The sequence below is a fragment of the Mus caroli genome, unplaced genomic scaffold, assembly GCF_978045245.1.
Source record: "Mus caroli unplaced genomic scaffold, Mus_caroli_1 scaffold_13, whole genome shotgun sequence".
Taxonomy (NCBI): domain Eukaryota; kingdom Metazoa; phylum Chordata; class Mammalia; order Rodentia; family Muridae; genus Mus; species Mus caroli.
Window position 1 is genome coordinate 117,232,640 of NW_028227268.1, and position 18,111 is coordinate 117,250,750.

The 18,111-nt window shown below is 44.3% G+C and overlaps 1 protein-coding gene across 2 annotated transcripts in view; it reads left to right on the forward strand.

Moving 5' to 3' along the window:
• Window positions 1-4,845: 4,845 nt before the first annotated feature.
• The window catches only part of Nudcd3 (NudC domain containing 3), an 88,212-nt gene continuing 74,946 nt past the window's right edge, over window positions 4,846-18,111 (forward strand). The window contains exons 1-2 of one of the 2 annotated variants that reach the window (XM_085829122.1): window positions 4,846-5,316; window positions 11,563-11,885. In XM_085829122.1, coding sequence (XP_085685248.1) covers window positions 5,125-5,316; window positions 11,563-11,885 — 515 coding nt within the window. In that variant the 5' untranslated portion in view covers window positions 4,846-5,124. The remainder of the gene's footprint in view (window positions 5,317-11,562; window positions 11,886-18,111) is intronic. The other variant, XM_021176702.3, reaches the window with a different exon arrangement.

An 18,111-nucleotide genomic window follows, 5' to 3' on the forward strand; every position in this document is an offset into this window, starting at 1 on the left:
CAGAGAAACCCTGTCTCAAAAAGAACCAAACCAACCAACCAGTGGAGAATAATTGAGAGAGACACCTGATGTGACTTCTGGCCTCCATCTGTATGAGGGAATGCACAGTATCACAAATGTATTTATTTAACACACACACACACACACACACACACACACACACACACACAGCAGTTAATAAAAAAGATAAGCTCCCCTTTTATTGGTGCTTGATAGCTCATTCCTTCTTGTTGCTAAATAGTATTTCCTTTCATGAACCATTCTCTTGGCAGACGCTTGGCTGCTTCTAATTTTTGTAGTTATGAGGAAGGCAATGAACATTTCTTTGTAGGTTTTTGTATGATCACAGTTTTCAAATGCTGGGAAAATATATGGTAGCATGTTTGCTATGCTGTAAAGTTATCTTTAGCTTCTCACTATTTTTAGGTCCTTCCTTCTTTCTTTTCCTTTCCCCTTCCTTCCTTCCTTCCTTCCTTCCTTCCTTCCTTCCTTCCTTCCTTCCTTCCTTCCTTCCTTCCTTCCTGGTGGTAAGTGGGACTCACTTTGTAGCTCAGGCTGGTCTTGATACTCTTCCTGTCTCAACCTTCCAAGTGCTGGAACTTTAACCATAAGCCACCCCATCAGACTACTAACTTTATTATTTATTGATTTGTTTAATTATTGCTTATTTTCTTTTCTTTTAGACAAATAACTCACTGTATTTAGCCTCAGTGGGCCTGCCACTTGCTGTATAGACCTGGCTGGCCTTCAATTCACAGAAATCAGCTTGTCTCTGCCTCCTAAATACTAGAGTTAAATCTGTGTGCCACCATTCCCGGCTCCCACTAATTTTATTTACTTTTTTTGGTTTTTTTTTTTTTTTTTTTTTTTCAAGACAGGGTTTCTCTGTGTAGCCCTGGCTGTCCTGGAACTCACTCTGTAGACCAGGCTGGCCTCTGCCTCCCAAGTGCTGGGATTAAAGGCGTGCACCACCAAGCCCGGCCTTTATTTACTTTTTTGAGTGTGTAGTTAATGCAAATGCATTCAGTAGTACCCTTTCCTTCTATTTTGTACCCTATTTCTCCTTCCTTGATGTCCCTATTCCAGAGGCAGACTCTGTTCTTTCTCTCTTCTTTGCTTTTGTTTGTTTGTTTTGGAGAGAGGGTGTCATGTGGTTCAGGCTGGCCTTAAAGTCTCTATGTAGCTACTGTTGGCATTCAAGTTCTAATCCTTCTGCCTCTGCATACAAGTGTTAGCATGCCAGGTGTGTACCACTATGGCTGATTTCTGCTCTCTTCCCTATGATACCATGTAGATAGTAAAGAATTATTCAAAGTGGCTGGGAAGATTCCTCGGTGGTTAAAGCACTTGCCATGCAAGTGTGAGGACTAGAACTTGGATCCCCAAGAACCAATCAATGATCAATGGGTGTGGTTGCCTATAATTCCAGCCTCAGAAGGCAGAGACGAGATCAGCAGAGAAAGCTGGCTGGCATGACCAGCTAAAGCAGCGAACTTTGTATTTGACTGAGAGACCCTTCCTCCCTGAATGGTAGAAGAGTGGGCAAAGGGGATTCCTGCCATTAGCAAGTGCTCTTCGCCAGAAAGTCTTTTCTTTAGCATTCACATTATTTCTTTTTAAAAGACTGTTGACAGCAAGCAGCACTGATTCAGTGAATTACATAAAAAAAGGAAATGAGGTCGGAGGGGGTCATATTGGGGGTTTGGAATGTAGGAATTGTGGTTCATAGGGTCAAGATACATCGTATATATGCATTTAATTGTCAAAAAAAAAATATCCATTTTATATTTTTGGTTGTGAGCCTAGCCTTTAACGGCCTTAACAGTCATCTCTCCAGCCCAAAGATAATCTTTTTTTTTGTTGTTGTTGTTTTTTTTTGAGACAGAAGATATTCTTTTTAAAAATATGTTACCTGTTGAGGCCTGCTCCTTTTAACATAGCAGTAGCAATTTTGTATTCAGTCTCCATTTTGGTCATAAGGTGAAATTACGTTCAGGTTCTCAGACTCTACTTCCCAGAAGTAATCATCCATTGCTGACACTAAGGAATGTTACTAATAAGCCATACAGTTATGGCTGAATCACTTGTACCCTGTTATCTCAATGTTCTGAAATTCCCTTGCTCAGTACCTGTCCACCACCCTTCTTACCTCAGTTAGGACCACTCAGCTTACAGGTTGGCTGATAATACTTTATCTAGTTAGACAAAACTGCTGTACCACTTCACTGCTTGCCTTTGAACTTTTTTTTTTTTTTTAAGATTTATTTATTATATGTAAGTACATTGTTGCTGTCTTCAGACGCTCCAGAAGACAGCATCAGATCTCATTATAGATGGTTGTGAGCCACCATGTGGTTGCTGGGATTGGAACTTGGGACCTTCAGAAGAGCAGTCGGCGCTCTTAACCACTGAGCCATCTCTCCAGCCCCGCCTTTGAACTTTTGAACCTGGTTTTTCCTATAAAAAGCCTGCCCTGAGGATCGGCTGGTGCCACAGTTAGGTTTTTCCTTCTTGTGGACCTAGATGTCCAGTATTATGCTGTGTGTTCAGTAAACTATTCCTGTTTAACTGAAATTGGTGTACGTATGGTTTGTGTGGCAAGTCTCAGACCCTGACACTGACATGTGGTGTGTATGGTTATTTGCAAATTAATAAATTTAAGCATTAACTTTCAGTATAGTAAATAATGATGAATAAAACATAAAAACTGTTTGGATTGTCAACAAAATTTTCTCATCGTCTGTGTAAGGGTGTTTTGCCTCTAGGCATGTATGTACATCATATGTGCATGCGGTGTCCTCTAACATCAGAAGAGGGTAGCAGATTCCCTGGGTTTATAGATGATTGTGAGCCACCATGTGGGTGCTGGGAATCAAATCTGGGTCCTCTGGAATATCAGCCAGTGTCCTTTGTTTTTGTTTTTCTGAGACAGGATTTCTCCATGTAACCCTGGCTGTCCTGAACTCTCTTGGTAGACCAGGCTGGCCTTGAATTCATAGAGATCTGCCTACCTCACTGGTATTAAAGGTGTGTGCCACCACCAACTGTCTGAGCCATGGCGGTAGCTCCATGGGTTCTTGAAACAAAATTTAAGATCATAAATTCTTTTTTTTTTTTTTTGACACAGGGTTTCTCTGTGTAGCTCTGGCCGTCCTGGAACTTACTCTGTAGATCAGGCTGGCCTCGAACTCAGAAATCTGCCTGCCTCTGCCTTCCAAGAGCAGGATCATAAATTTTAAGTTGAAAAAAATTTAAATCAGTACTTTACATCAATTTATCTGTATGCCTTTACTTAAAATTTGCTAAGGCCCAACACTATTAAGTTATTTGTTAAGCCTGGAATGTCTCTTACTGGAAAAGCATTTTCCTAACATGTTCAAGACCCTGAGTTTGTCTCCTAGAACTACAAGAAAACAAAAGTAAAATCAGTATTTTGCTCTGTGTGGTGGTATATATCTTTACTTCTGCACTTGGCAGGCAGAAACAGGCATATTTCTGTGAATTTGAGGACAGTTTGGTCTATACAGCGAGTTCCAGGTCAGCCAAGGCTGCAGAGTGAGACAATGTCTTTAAAAAAAGTTAATTTGTAGATGTTAGTTAGTCTAGTAGAGATGAAATTCATTAAAATCTTTTTTGTTGTTGTTGTTTTATTTTTTTCTGGTCAGGATCTCCTTGTAGAGTCCAAGTTGGTCTTGAACTGGCTATGTGGATGAATAAACATTTCTGGTTCTGTTTCCACCTTCCCAGTGCTAGGTTTACAGGTATGGGCTACTACACAGTTTATACAACATTCAGGACACATTAGTCACACATGTGGGTTACTACACAGTTTATACAACACTCAGGACACATTAGTCACACACTCTACCAATTTAGCTACATTGAATGAAGAAAAGAAACAAAAAGGAGGACATGATGGCTTCTAGGTATAGTGGAGGAGGTTTATTGTAGACAGGAGGGAGCGTACAGACAGAAGCAGAGGCATCTGGGAGAATTCAGGGTTGAAGTGGCTGTAGAATGAGCTGGGCCATGTGAGAAGGGTTAGGGGAGAGGGTAGAAGAGACCTGGAGTCAAGAGGCCAGGAGACCAAGAGGCCAAAGGATAAAAAGGACCTCATAACCAAAATGGATGGGTTATATAGGAATCAGAGAAGCTTGGGGAGGAAAAGGCCAGCTCAGACTCTGGACTGGAGAAGTTTAGGATAGAGGTCAGGATTAGTATGCCAGCCAGAAGGATCCTGTACCAGAAGGTACTGAGGGAGACTGGTGGCTAGAGTCTGCTTTGATATTTTATTAGGCATCTCAGCCATTTGTCTTCGGTTTGTGACCTAGCATATGATCCTAGTCTGTCTGTCTTTCGTCTCTCCTCAACCCTCTTCTGAGACAGGGTTTGACTCTATAGCCCAGGTTGGCCATGATTTGGATGCCGGGATTACAGGTATAAACCACAGATTGATTGTCAATTTTACATAAACGTTTTCTTAAAATGTCTATATGCACTTATTAGTAACGTGCACACATGCTATACATACGGATACACACATATTTACAGTATCATACTTCTTTTTTTCCTTCACTGAGCTTTTCACACTTTTCTTGTCCTTTCAAATCACCTTGAAATCTGGTGCAACCTTCTGAGTTTCACTCATAGCTCTGTTATTAATAGGAATTCCATACAACTCTACAATATTCCTTTTCCGTTCCCTCCGCTAACAAACAAAATGTGGTATTATAAGAAGGCGCACCAGACACCTACGCAGGAATTCAATCCAGAAAGAAGAAAGGCTCCCAGACCACGTGACACCTCCAGGGGCTACGTCAAGTGGCCGTCACCACAATGCTTCCGCCCTCTTCAAACATGGTTGGCAAACGCTCTCCGCACCGTGACTATGGTTATTCTTGCATGTAGGAACCGTTCTGAGCGCATACCAATCTCCTTTAGGCAAGAGGAGAGCCAGCAGAGCGGCAAGAACGACGATCGGTTACTGCGGGTAGTAACAAGCGCGGACCGGAAGTTCCGCGTCTTCGCTGTCCGGGGGAGCCGTTAGGCGCGCACGCCGGAAGTGGCCAATCAGCCGGTGTGAGGCGGTGCCCACTGTGTTCGCGTCCCTCGGGCAGCAGAGCCATGGAGCCCGGGGCTGCTGAGCTTTATGACCAGGCCCTGTTGGGCATCCTGCAGCACGTGGGCAATGTCCAGGACTTTCTGCGCGTGCTCTTCGGCTTTCTCTACCGCAAGACCGACTTCTACCGCCTGCTGCGCCACCCTTCGGACCGCATGGGCTTCCCGCCCGGGGCCGCACAGGCCCTGGTGCTGCAGGTGAGGTGGAGAGTGGCGGCGGGCCGTTGGGGTCCAGCAGGTCCTTACCCCAGTTCCACCTCCCGGCGCCAGAGGTGCCCCGGCTCGCGTCCTACGTCTGGGAACTGCGCCACTCCGTAGCCCACCCTTCAGGGTTTGTGATTCTCTCTGGGGTGCCACCAGGTGATTTGAGTAAATGGCCAGGCGTTATCTGACCCACGGATCGGTTGGCAGGAATGCGCTTCTTTGGGTACAGGCTGGGTTTGTGCGGGAGATGCTTAGGTGTTGGACCTGTCAGCCTGGTTTTGAGGGCCTCCCAGCGCCCTGTGGGCATCTCCAGAACGGTGCAAGGGGCTTGTTAGGCAGGGTTCAAACCGTGTAGGCTGTAGGAGGAGGGCTTTCGCAGCGGGAGAAACTAGTAGATTTCAGAATTCCCGGGCTCGGAGGTGGCAGGAATGACTGGTATGTATTGATTGGTGGGTGTGGCCTCTTGCCAGTGACTTACTAAGTTGGTGGACAATTGTAATGTTTACGAAATTTGCATTTGGATTAAAATTTATATGTCCTAGGTTATATTTATTGTTTTTGAAGCGTTACTAATGACTGACTGAAGTTGTTTGGACACCTTTTTAAAAACAGTTTTCTTTCGAGACAAGATCTTGCTGTGTAGCCCTGGTTGACTTGGAACTTGCCAGGTAGATCAGGATGGCTTCGAACTTATGGTCCTCCTTTTCGACGTTCCGGCGCTGGGATTGTTGACATTGTTGAGTTAGTAATAAGCAAACATTTAATGAATATATTTAACACTCTCAGCTGCAATATAGACTCTGATGGTATGGATATTTAAATAATGGTCTGTCTACTTTTGACACCGTTCAGAGAATAAAACACAGACACTAATAGAGAGCTCTGCTAGTTCTCTGTGTGGTAGAGCTCTTTGGAAGGAAGTGGTAGAAGTGGTAGTTAGGAAATTGAGACAGTTTTGTAGGAGACTTTGAAGTAGGTTTTGAGGAGCGTGTAGAGTCTGATTCACTAGTTAGTACCTATAAAGTGCTTCATGTCACCTTTGCTGTTTGTTGACCCCTGCATCAGCCCCAGACAGGGCTTTCCTGTGTAGCCCTGAAGTCCTGGAACTGACTCTGGTATCAACCTCAGATATCTGCCTAGGATTAAAGACACACATTGACAACACCTGGCTTACCTTCCGTCTTAATCTGTTCTGTGGGCTTGTCAGGGGTTATTTTCTTCAGTTTCTCTCAGTGGAAGAAGCCAAAGCTTAGAATGTTCTAGTAACTCGTAACATAGTGGCCACGAGGTGACCACTGCGTTTCAGTTTCAGAATGGAAACTGATGACTTCCTGGGGTAGCTCGGCCTTATCAGTGGCCCAAGTGCCATTCGAGTAATTGGAGAGTGTGAGAGGTGGCTGAAATGGAACCTTGGGTTTTTTTATAATGAAATCTTGCCACCTGATCTTCATGCTCCCTGAATCTGACGTAGTAGTTCAACAAGGTTAGATGACAACAAGAACTACACTCTGTTTCCTGCAACTCAGGACTTCAGTTTTCTAATTCCAAATCCTTTTGCCCTGTCCTTTAGCCGCTCCATGGTACGGTGAGGACTTTTGCTTTGGTTATGAAAGGTTTGGGGGAGGAAAGAGTATATCCCAGTGGCTGGCTGGCATTTGAATTTCTTCTGTATAACATCTTATTTTAGCTTTAACACAATATGAGAGGTTGGTTCTTGTTTGTCTGATGAAGTGATAAAGGCAAGATAGATGCACTTATCTTACAACTTTATAAAACAGCTACCTCTGAAAGGTTAAGATAGCTCTATAGGTTACAGTGTGGTGCCCATGCTATGGGAGGTAGGGAGCCGAGGAAGGGACAGGGTCAACCAAATATTCCAAGGTTCCAAATCTGGGTGACTGGAAGAGTGAGGTCATTAACTGTACTGTCACTTGGATTTGGGGGTGGGAAAGTTTTAGATAAGTTGAATTTGAGATTGCAGACAGGTTCTGGCTTCGGAGCTGTTGGAATGGTAGGACTGGATCTTGCAGGAGATGGAGGGAGGGACTGAGAAGTCTGAAGAAGAGCCCAGTGTAGAGGACAGCTGGGGAACAGTCACCGTAAGGGGCATTGGGTTCTACCGCAGCCAAGGGTACAGTCCCAAGTACAGGTTTAAGAGTTGTTTGTTCTCATCCTTTCTCCAGCCCCAGGTGGTTCTCAACCATCAGCCTTGACCGAGAGCCTTTTTATCTTCTCAGTTTCTTTCTTTTGTGGGGTGGGGGGTTGAAGACAAGGTTTCTCTGTGTAGCTTTGGCTATCCTGAAACTTGCTTTGTAGTCCAGACTGGCCTCGAACTCACAGAGATCCGCCTGCCTCAGCCTTCTGAGCGCCGACATTAAATAAAGGCGTGTGCCACCACTGCCTGGCTCAGTTTCTATTTTCCAGCAAGTATTTATTGGGTCCCCGCTATACACTGATTTGGGCCATGAGAAACAGAGGCTTATAAGTTGTTGTCGGGTTTGGATTTTTTTTTTTTTTTTTTCTGAGAAAAGGTCTCACCATGTAGCCTTGACTGGCTTGGAACCTACTATTTAGATCAGGCTGGCCTCATATTCAAAGACGTCTGCCTGCCTCTGCTTCTTGAGTGCTGGGACTAAAGGCGTGCGCCACCACATCCAGCCAACCAAGAGACTTTTACTATGTATACACTTGAATACTATTTTCATCAGGTAGATCATAGTAAGTCCCCCGAGGATCTGCTTTTTATTTTTTTAATTTACTGAAAACCTTTGCAAGAGGCTTGTAAGCTATGTTTAGTATATTGGTAAGGGTTTTGGTATCTTTTCTACTCATTTACTGCTTTTTCTGTTCCTGTGACTTCCTCTCTCAAAGTGTGGTTGCTGTCCAGGGTCTCTGTGAACAGCAGGAGTGGTTTGGATGGTTTCTGTGGAGCTTGGGAGCTCTCTGCCGAGGTCTTGGGGAGGAGGCTGCTGCTGTATGTGCTTCTTTACGTCAACATAATACAAACCGAGACCAAGGCATCTAGAAAGACATAATCTCAACCCAGGAATTGCCTTCATCAGATTGCCCTGTACACAAGTCTGTGGGGCATTTTCTTGATTAATGATTGATGTGGGAGGGCCCACTGTGGGCAGTGCCATCCCTGGGCAGGTTGTATGGGGTGTATAAGAAAGCAGGGTGCGTGAGTTAGTAGGTGTCATTCCTCCGTAGTCTCTGCTTTAGTTCTTGCTTCAAGTTCCTGCCTTGGCTTCACCCGATGATGGACTGGATCCTTTAAGCCATGTAAACCCTTTCCTCCCCAGGTTGTTTGTGATCATGGTGTGTTTTATACAGCCACAGAAAGCAAACAAGTGCAGTGCTGCTGGCAGAGGCTGGCTGACGGTTTCCCTTCTCAGGGTTTAGAGCACGAGTGAAGCGAGTGGAGATTTTGTTCTGTTCATTAGTATTAGAAAATATTTTTTTATTGTTTTGTTTTTATTTTTCAAGACAGGGTTTCTCTGTGTAGCCCTGGCTGTCCTGGAACTCACTCTTTAGACCAGGCTGGCCTCGAACTCAGAAATCCTCCTGCTTCTGCCTCCCAAGTGTTGGGATTAAAGGCATGCGCCGCCACGCCCGGCTACTATTAGAAAATGTTAAGAACAAAAGTAGTTTAGTCAGTCAGTACAGGCAATGACTCCTGGAGTCAGTGTGAGAAGAAGCACGGCTAAGTGGAAGTGTTCCTTACAGGAGTCAGCAGCCACCTGTTTCTCACTTCTCTTGTAACTTGTTGGAAAATCTTAGAGGAGTCAGTTCCCCTCTTCTCTTCTGAGATGGCGTATTGAAGGCAATGGACATCTATTCCAACAAGGACACTGGCTCTAGGGTGAGTCTGTGAACATAGGGCAGCTGGAGCTCTGGAGTGGCATGAGAAGTGGGTAGTGTGGATGGGCAGGTGGAAGGGGAGTGGCAGGAAGGCTGAGGACTGTCAGGCCTTGGTTTGGAGCACCCTGAGGTTAAGGAGAGTCTTTACTGCCTGACGTCTTGTAGTTAGGTTGAAGATTTGAGGTGTTAGAGATAGATAGAGTGCTTTTGAGTACAAAGGACTCAGACACTGGTAGCATGGATGCTAGAGAGTCAAACCTTCAGGTTACCAGCAGATTAGAAGTGGGTTTTGACTGTAAGTGTTTTGTTTTGTCGTTGTTGTCGTCGTCATTGTCTTCTTCTTCTAAAGATTTATTTATTTATTTTATGTGTATGAGTACACTGTAGCTGTACAGATGGTTGTGAGCCATCATGTGGTTGCTGGGAATTGAACTCAGGACCTCTGCTTGCTCCTGCCCTGCTTGCTCCTGTCCCAAGATTTATTTATTATATGTAAGCACACTGTAGCTGTCTTCAGCCACACCAGAAGAGGGCGTCAGATCTCATTACAGATGGTTGTGAGCCACCATGTGATTGCTGGGATTTGAACTCTGCTCTTCCAAAGGTCTTGAGTGCTCTTTACCGCTGAGCCATCTCTACAGCCCTGTCTTTTTTTTTTTTTTTTTTTGAAACAGGGTCTGACTGTACACCCTGGCTGGGCTGGAACTCACTGTATATCAGTCACAATTTATATCAGGCTAGCCTCTGCCTCCTGGGTGCTGAATTAAAGGTGTGTGCTACCATACCTGGCCTTTGTCTCCAGTTTTACATCTTTTAGGATTCTGTCTGTCTGTCCGTCTGTTCATTTATTTTGGCTAGATTGACTTTTACTGTTTGTTGTGTCTTATGTAACTTCTTGAACCTGCATTTTCTTCATTTGAGGATGTTGGTGGTGCTCTTCACAGGATTTTTGTGAGTTTTGAAACTGTAGAAGCACACAGCATAGCTAGCACTGTCTTTTGTCTTCCGAGTTGTGCTCAGACATGTTAGTGAGTGCTCAGTGCCCCAGCCGGGTTCCAGCTTACTTCCTCAAGCCTTACTACCTCTGGCTAGTGCAGGGGTCTTGCTCTTTCTTGGTGATACTGCCTCTTGGAGCTCTGGTGGACACACTCCTTCATTAAGGACCAGTTGAGAACCCGATCCTTCTTCCTCTGTAGATTTCTTTCTCTAGAAATGTTCTCACCACAGTCGGCCAGGGCATCAGGGTTCCACGATGCCCCACCTGTATAGAGTTCTATCAGAGTGAGTCTGTACTTGTGCAGTGTTGAAGATAGAACCCACTGTCCTGTCATGAGCAGCCAAGCTGACCTACACCCCCAGCCCTATAGCCGTATGGACCATCCATGATAGTCTCAGCACCTTCCTGGATGTGACGATGTCTTGGAAAATGTTAAGGGTGTGTCTTCATACCAAAGGAGGACTGTCAGGCCCCAGTCTTGGGAAATCCTGTGTTAGAAGTCCCAGGTAATAGGAGTGAGTTTGTATCTTTTTGCTTTTTAGAGTTTTTATTCCTTGCACACTGTAGGCCCAGGGTGGGTGTTTATGGAGTCAAGTACTCACTCCTACATCGTATCCTCAGCTGTCAGTTGGGGAAGTGGTGGCAAGAATCTGATAAGCCTGAGTGCATCTTGTGGATTTTCATCTTTCACTTTTAAAACCTGAATTGCTGGCACCTTCAAGAATCCACAGCCTGAGTGTGTTCTTCACGTTGCCAGCAAGGTTGGCAAAAGTAATGACAGCTCTGGTGTCGGCCTTTAATCTCAGCACTGGGAAGACAGAGGCAGGCAGATCGCTGAGGCCAGCCTGGTCTACAGAGCAAATTCCAGAACCTCCAGGGCTGCACAGAGAAACTCTGTCTTGCTACAACCTCCCCCTTCTCCCACCTTGGTCCCCAAAAGTAATGACAACTAAAGCTGTCTAGTTTTGCATCCTCTAGGTTTGTACATACAGTTGTTAGAGTTGACTTATTTTGAGTTTCTTCAGTTTGGAAACGTCTTGAGGAAGAGCGATTCCTACCAGCTTTTGGTGAAGTTGTAGAGTGTTTCCATTTTGCTTTGGTTCACTGTTATTTAATTTTGTACTTAGAAGATTTTGTTATATTACTGTGGTGGTGTGATCTGATAGGGTGCAGATGAACTTATTTATTTATTCATTTATTTATGAGACAGGGTTTCTCTGTGTATCCCTGGCTGTCCTGGAACTCACTCTGTAGACCAGGCTGGCCTCGAACTCAGAAATCCGCCTGCCTCTGCCTCCCGAGTGCTGGGATTAAAGGCGTGCGCCGCCACTGCCCGGCTGCAGATGAACTTATTGTTGCATTGATGTTTGTTTCATTTTTAGGTCTTTAAAACATTTGATCACATGGCCCGCCAGGATGATGAGAAAAGGAAGAAAGAACTGGAAGAGAAAATCAGAAAAAAGGAGGAAGAGGCCAAGGCCTTGCCAGCTGCTGAAGCTGAGAAGGAAGCGGTGCCGGTCCCAGTGCAGGAGGTAGAGATCGATGCTGCTGCAGACTTGAGTGGGCCTCAGGAAGTAGAGAAGGAGGAGCCCCCAGGCCCCCAGGCTCCTGAGCACAAAGTGACCCATGGCCTGGAGAAGGCAGAAGCTCCAGGAATAGTTAGCAGTGCTGCTGAAGGCCCTAAGGACCCTCCTGTGCTCCCCAGGTAGGAGCATCTCCTGCAGTGTCCTCCTCTCTCTGCTGTGCTTAAGTTTGCCTATGAGTGGTTTTGTTTTGTGTGGTTTGTGAAAAAATACCAGTTCTGTTTTGGTGGGTGGTGGTTAACTATAGAAATTCATTTCTTAATAGTTTTGGAGGCTGGAAACCCCAGATTAAAGTATGATCTGGGTTGTTTGTTTGAAGGCTTCTATCAGTGGCTTGCAGACAGCCATCTTCCTGTGTCTCCTTCTGGTCTTCGCATTCCTTTGTTCTTGCCCGTGTCTTAGTCTCCTATTCTCAAGCAGCACTCAGACACGTTAGTGAACCAGATTGCCTTCCATCCTGGTGCTTCAGGGACCTCAGCGTTGAATTCCCTTACCTCAGAGGTTTTCTTTATTTTCTTTCTTTCTTTCTTTCTTTCTTTCTTTCTTTCTTTCTTTCTTTCTTTCTTTCTTTCAAGACAAGGTTTCTCTGTGTAGTCCTGGCTATTCTGGAACTTGCTCTGTAGATCAGGCTGGCCCAGAACTCAGATCCGCCTGCCTCTGCCTCCTGAGTGGATTAAAGATGCATAACAGCAATTGGCTAGGTCTAGTTGATTTTTTTTTTTTTTTTTTTTTTTTTTTTTTGGTTTTCTTCTCAATGCTGTAGAACTCAGGTATTAAGAAAAGTTTTTCCATGTGCATATACCTATAATCCCAACACTTAGAGGTAGAGTCAGGAAGATCACTTAAGTTTGGGGCCAGCCTAGTCTATATAAAGAGTAAGAGGCCAGCCTAGGCTACAGAGTGAGACCTGTCTCAAAAACGAAAAATAGCAAGTACAACGGAACATGATTTGCCTGTCTGTTTATAAAGTGATCTTGAAGATTGCCAAGGTGGACTGTGAGAGTCAGTTTTTCTCTGCCATGGAGGCGAGGCTATAGTTTCTAGTCACTCAGACACTTGTCCAGTAGTACTGTGTAGCTATGCACAGGGTCTGTAGTAGTTGACTTTCTACATGAGTGGACCTGATCAATCAGTTTAAACTTCCCTGAAGTAGAAGAGATTCTGTGGATGGGGTCTGCACCCAGTTTTGGGGAGTTTACTGTGGCCCATGTTGGACTGGCTTAGAGATCCCTCATAAGCTATATTCATTCATTTGTCTGTCCATCCATCTATCCTTCCATCTGTGTGAAACAGGGTCTCTACATAGCCTTGGCTGTCCTGGACCTTTCTATGTAGACCAGGCTAGCCTTTGCTTTCCCAGTGCTTGGACTAAAGGTACACACAACCATGCCTCCTCTATGTTTCTTTTTTTCTTTTTTTAGTGTATGTATAGGTGGACTTGTATCACAGTGTGTGTGTGGAGGCCAAAGGACAAGTTATAAGGCTTCGTTCTGACTTTCTGTCATCTGGACTGCAGGGATTGAACTCAGGTTATCAGACCACCAAGCTGTCTCACCAGCCTTCACAGAAATCTTTTCAGTGTTAGCTGCTTATTCTGTTCCTCTTAACTCTCGACAGATGCAGATGTTTCATGGTATAATTAATGTTAAGTAAGAGTAACGGTATATACCTTACTGTTGAACGCCAAATTTGAAAACCCTAGAGAAGCAATGCAGTATTAATGGTGACTCACAGAGCCAGAAGTAAGGGCTGTTTTAGTTATCTTGTATGTATGAGTGCATGTGGTGGTCAGAAGACAGCCTTGGATGTTGTTCCTCAGGGGCTTGTTTTGTTTTGTTTTATTTTTTAAAGTCTGATAGAGTCTCATTACCTTGGAACTTCAACAAGTTGGCTAGGCTAAGTGGACAGTGACCTTGCAGGGTCCCCCTTGTCTGCCTCTCCTGGACTAGGATTATTAACCTCCACTGTACCTGACTATTTTGGTTTGTTTTGACTTGAGTTTTGGAGGTTAAAATCAGATCTTTCCACTTTTTAAATTTTTAAAAATTTTTATTTATTTATTTATTTATTTATTTATTTTTTAGAATAGGGTCTTACTGTGAAGCTCTGGTTGACATGGAATTCACTCTGTAAATCAGGCTGGCCTCAAATTCACAGACATCTACCTGCCCCTGCCCCTGCCTCTGCCTCCAAAGGCAAGCACTTTACTATACTGACTGAGCCGTCCTCCAGCCCCTCGTCTTTTCTTTTCTTTTCTTTTCTTTTCTTAAAAAAGAGTTCATACTTTGTATTTTTATAAAATGTCTTTTTTCTTTTTTTTTTTAAGATTTATTTATTTTATTTAAATGAGTACACTGTAACTGTCTTCAGATACACTGGAAAGGGCATCAGATCCCATTACAGATGGTTGTGAGCCATCATGTGGTTGCTGGTAATTGAACTCAGGACCTCTGGAAGAACAGTCAGTGCTCTTAACCATCTCTCCAGCCCTTAGAAAATGTCTTAATCCTATGTACGAACATCCAAAGCAGGCTCACCCCAGCAGTTTTTTTTTTTTTTTTGATATTTTATTCATTTACATTTCAAATATTATCTTCTTTCCTGGTTTTCCCTCTGCAAACTCCCTATCCCATTCCCCCTTACCCTGCTTCTATGAGGGTGCTCCCCCACCCACCTACCCACTCCTGCCTCACTTCCCTAGCATTCCTCTATACTGGGGTATCAAGGCTTCGCAGGACCAAGGTCCTCCCCTCCCATTGACACCATTGATAAGGTCCCTTCAGCTCCTCAGTCATTCCCCTAGCTCCTCCATTGGGGTCCCTGTGTTCAGTCCAGTGGTGGGCATTGAGCATCCGAGTCTGTATTGGTCAGGATCTGGCAGAGTCTCAGGAGATGGCTGTATCAGGTTCCTGTCAGCAAACACTTCTTGGCATCACAATAGTGTCTGGCCAACTCCTCATTTTTTATATTTACCTTTTAAAATAACACAATGAAGAATTTTGTTTTACTTTTTAAAAAATACACTTCCTCAAAAAAAAAAAAGGAAAAAAAAGGTGGAAATTTGTTTTTGATTTGAGTAATGGACTAGAATTGCTACCTTATTGTAGGGACTCTACTTTAAATTCTTAAACCAGTGAGCTGCATTCTGGCTTACTGCGCCAGTCAGAAAGCTACCATAGCAGTAAGTATAGAGTGAAGATTTGCATGCGATTCTGAAACCAACATTTTTACCTGCTGTTCAGGTTAGACTTCTACTAACCTGACTTTTCTTTCAGTGCTTAGAAATGCAACATCTAACCTTTCAGTAGTTGAGCCACGAATCAATTACAAGTTGAAGCATTAGTCTATAGGTGCAGTTTCTGTGTATCTGAAAATGGAATGTCAAACGCTGTTCTTTTCTTTGTTCCACTTGGAGCTGGATCCCAGAGTTCTTCCGCCAATTAGCTCTCCATGGTAGATGTGAAGGTTTGTCATTTTGTCAGTTGAAGAATTGAAGAATCTTACGGTGACTGTCTCTACTCAAGCACTTCTCCTTGTGAGGACTCTGCAGTCAGTTGCCCAGGACCTGAGGCTTGGAACACCGATTTCTTATTTTCTTTTTTCCTCCTTTGAATTTTTAGTCAGATCTTATGGCCCAGGATGACCTTGAACTCCTGACTCTTTCTATCTCCAGCTCTTCGATTACAGGTGTGTGCCACCATGCCTGGCTTTGATTCTGCTTTCTTCTTGCACCCCCGTGTTTGACTGCTGTCTGATGGCCTGTGTTAAGAGAATCATTGCTGATTCTACACAGCATTGACAGATGCTCCTCTTCTGTAAAGTCCCTTGACATGCCTAACAAAATTTGGCATAAGTGCTGGGGGGAAAGAAAGACAAGATGATAATGTATTTATACTCTGCACATCCATTTTTTCCTACAAGTTGTTTATTAGTGTATATAGTGTTCTGTTTTTTGGAGTTTTTGTTGTTTCTGCCTTTGTTTGTTTTTTGATACAGGTTCTCACTGTGTAATCCTGGCTGGCTTGGAACTTTCTATGTAGACCAGGCTGGTCTGAAATACAAAGATCTGTCTGTCTTTGTCTCCCCTTGCAGGGATTAAAGGTATGCACCACTGTGTGCCTGGTTATTAAAGTTCATATTTTTTGTCTGTGTTTAACACTTCATCATCACAGTCAAAATGCTGAGAAGCAATCATTTTGTGTCTTTGGAACATAAGTTACCAAACAGGGCAGTGAACTCTCCTTTGGAATAGTTATGACTTCTCTCAGATAGTTTTGTGTAATCCTCACAGCCATGGGAGAGACGTTTGTGTTAGCCAGGCTGCACTGTGCTTCTTCATTCCTAGCCTCAGGCCCTGCATTGTTACCAGTGCTCTGCCTTAAAAAAGCTTTATGGCAATAGCTTTAAAACATTATGTTTATTTTTGTGTGTATGTTCTTTCCTTACATCGTGTGGGTGCTGGGACTAAGCTTAGGTCACCAGGTTTAGTGACAAGTGCCCTACCCAGCTGAGTCATTTTGTGGGCAGATTTTTAAAGAATTATTTTAACATTTTTCTTATTTTGCTTTTGCTTTGGAGACAGGGTCTTGCTGTGTAGCCCAGGCTGTTTTTAACCTTGTGTGATCCTCTTGCCTCCACCCTCCCAATACTGGAATTGCAGGTGTGTACCATCATGGCTGGCTGCAGCATATATTTTACCTATGTGTAATGATATAGAGTTCACCCAAAGCTACAGGGACAGTATTTTGGGGGTGACTGAGGGGTATATTTGAAGGATATCTGCTGTCACCCTGTTGCTATCTCCCTTACTAATAGGCCCCAGTTGCTCTAAGTCTTGTTGTTTCAGCCTGCTGTCAGAAGTCTCCCAGCCTGAGCCTGGCATGGTGGTGGCACAGGAGAGGCTGTGGTGGAAAAATTGCAAGTTTAAGACCAGTCAGACTGGGTACCACAGTAAAAGTCCACTTCAGGAGCGAGGAAAAGAAGAAACAAAGGAACAGAGAAGTACCTGGGTGCTTGAAACGCCCACTTCATTTCCACCTATTTAGGTACAAAACATGTGCTGCTTCTGCAAGACTGTAAAGTACACCGGACTTGTATAGGTTTGGGAGCTGTCCATAGTAGACACTTTGTCTTAGTGTCTGTGTTGTAGTTGGTCAGTTACCAGTGCCTGTGAGCATGACTAGTACTTGTGGAAAGAAGGGACATAACAGCTTTCACCGTCTCCTGCCAGTCATCAGCTCTTTTTACAAGCCAAGCTCTGCTTGGCTTCACCTCTTGGCTTCATCCCAGCACTCACAGCCAAGCAAGCGATCAGAGCACCTGCAGCTCAGGCTCTCCACCTGCAGGTGGTGCTGAAGGCATTGGAAAAGTGGTTGGGTCTGGAAATGCAGATGAAAGGCTCTTGACAGCATGTGGCAGCTCTGTTTTTCTTATATAAATCATGAGTAGAGCCCTTTATAAAGGAAGGAAGGGGGGGGGGGGGAAAGTCGTAATAAGAATATCAATTATCACCCAGCCATGGTGATTTGGGCTGGTTTGGAAACCCTCATCTCCAAAACGACAAAGACAAAAGAGAAAAACCATAACTGGGTAGACAAAACCAAGATGGCCCCCACCCCCAAACCCACAACAAAACAGTCAAAAGGAGTATCAGTTATCACCTAGATAGTAGGTGCTAGGACCGAGTGCGTTTTTATCTCTTGGATGAGTGATGCCATGCTGTTGTGTTGATTTCTCCTGCCTGTGTTAGAAGTAGAGTGGGGCTGTGTGAGGAGAGGGCTTCACGGAACTGCGTGGTGTATGAGCTGCTTCGCTTACTTGAATATGGTACTAAAGGAAGCCATCAGTGTTAGTATGTTTTCATAGTTTTGGCAGTGTGTCCTTTGTGCCTAGGTGTTACAGGGACCTAGGCATTTCCTGGGAAGAGAATTTCATCATTTGGAAGAGGTTCCTGACAGTATACCATGTCTTGTGCAGTGCTGGTGTGTGCTACATAAGTGCTCCACTAGGCTCTGTTACCAGCGGTTTTTATTGTTGTAATCCCCCCCCGCCCCCCCTTCTCGTTTTTCCTTTTTCTTTTCCTTTGAAAACAGGGTCTGGCTTCAGACTGGCCTCAAGCTCACTGTTTAGCCGAGTATGGTTTGAATTCCTCCTGATCTTACTGCTTTTACCTCCTAGTGGTATAGCCATGTGCACTGTGGCTGGTCGACCTCAGTCTTCTTTCTGATTTGTCATATTGATGAGCTTCTTGGCTCCTTGCTTATAAGTCTGTTAAGCCTTATTAGTGACTGCTCGGCCCTCATGACCTGATCTTCTCCCAGAGAGCCCAGCTGCAGTTAAGCCTCACCT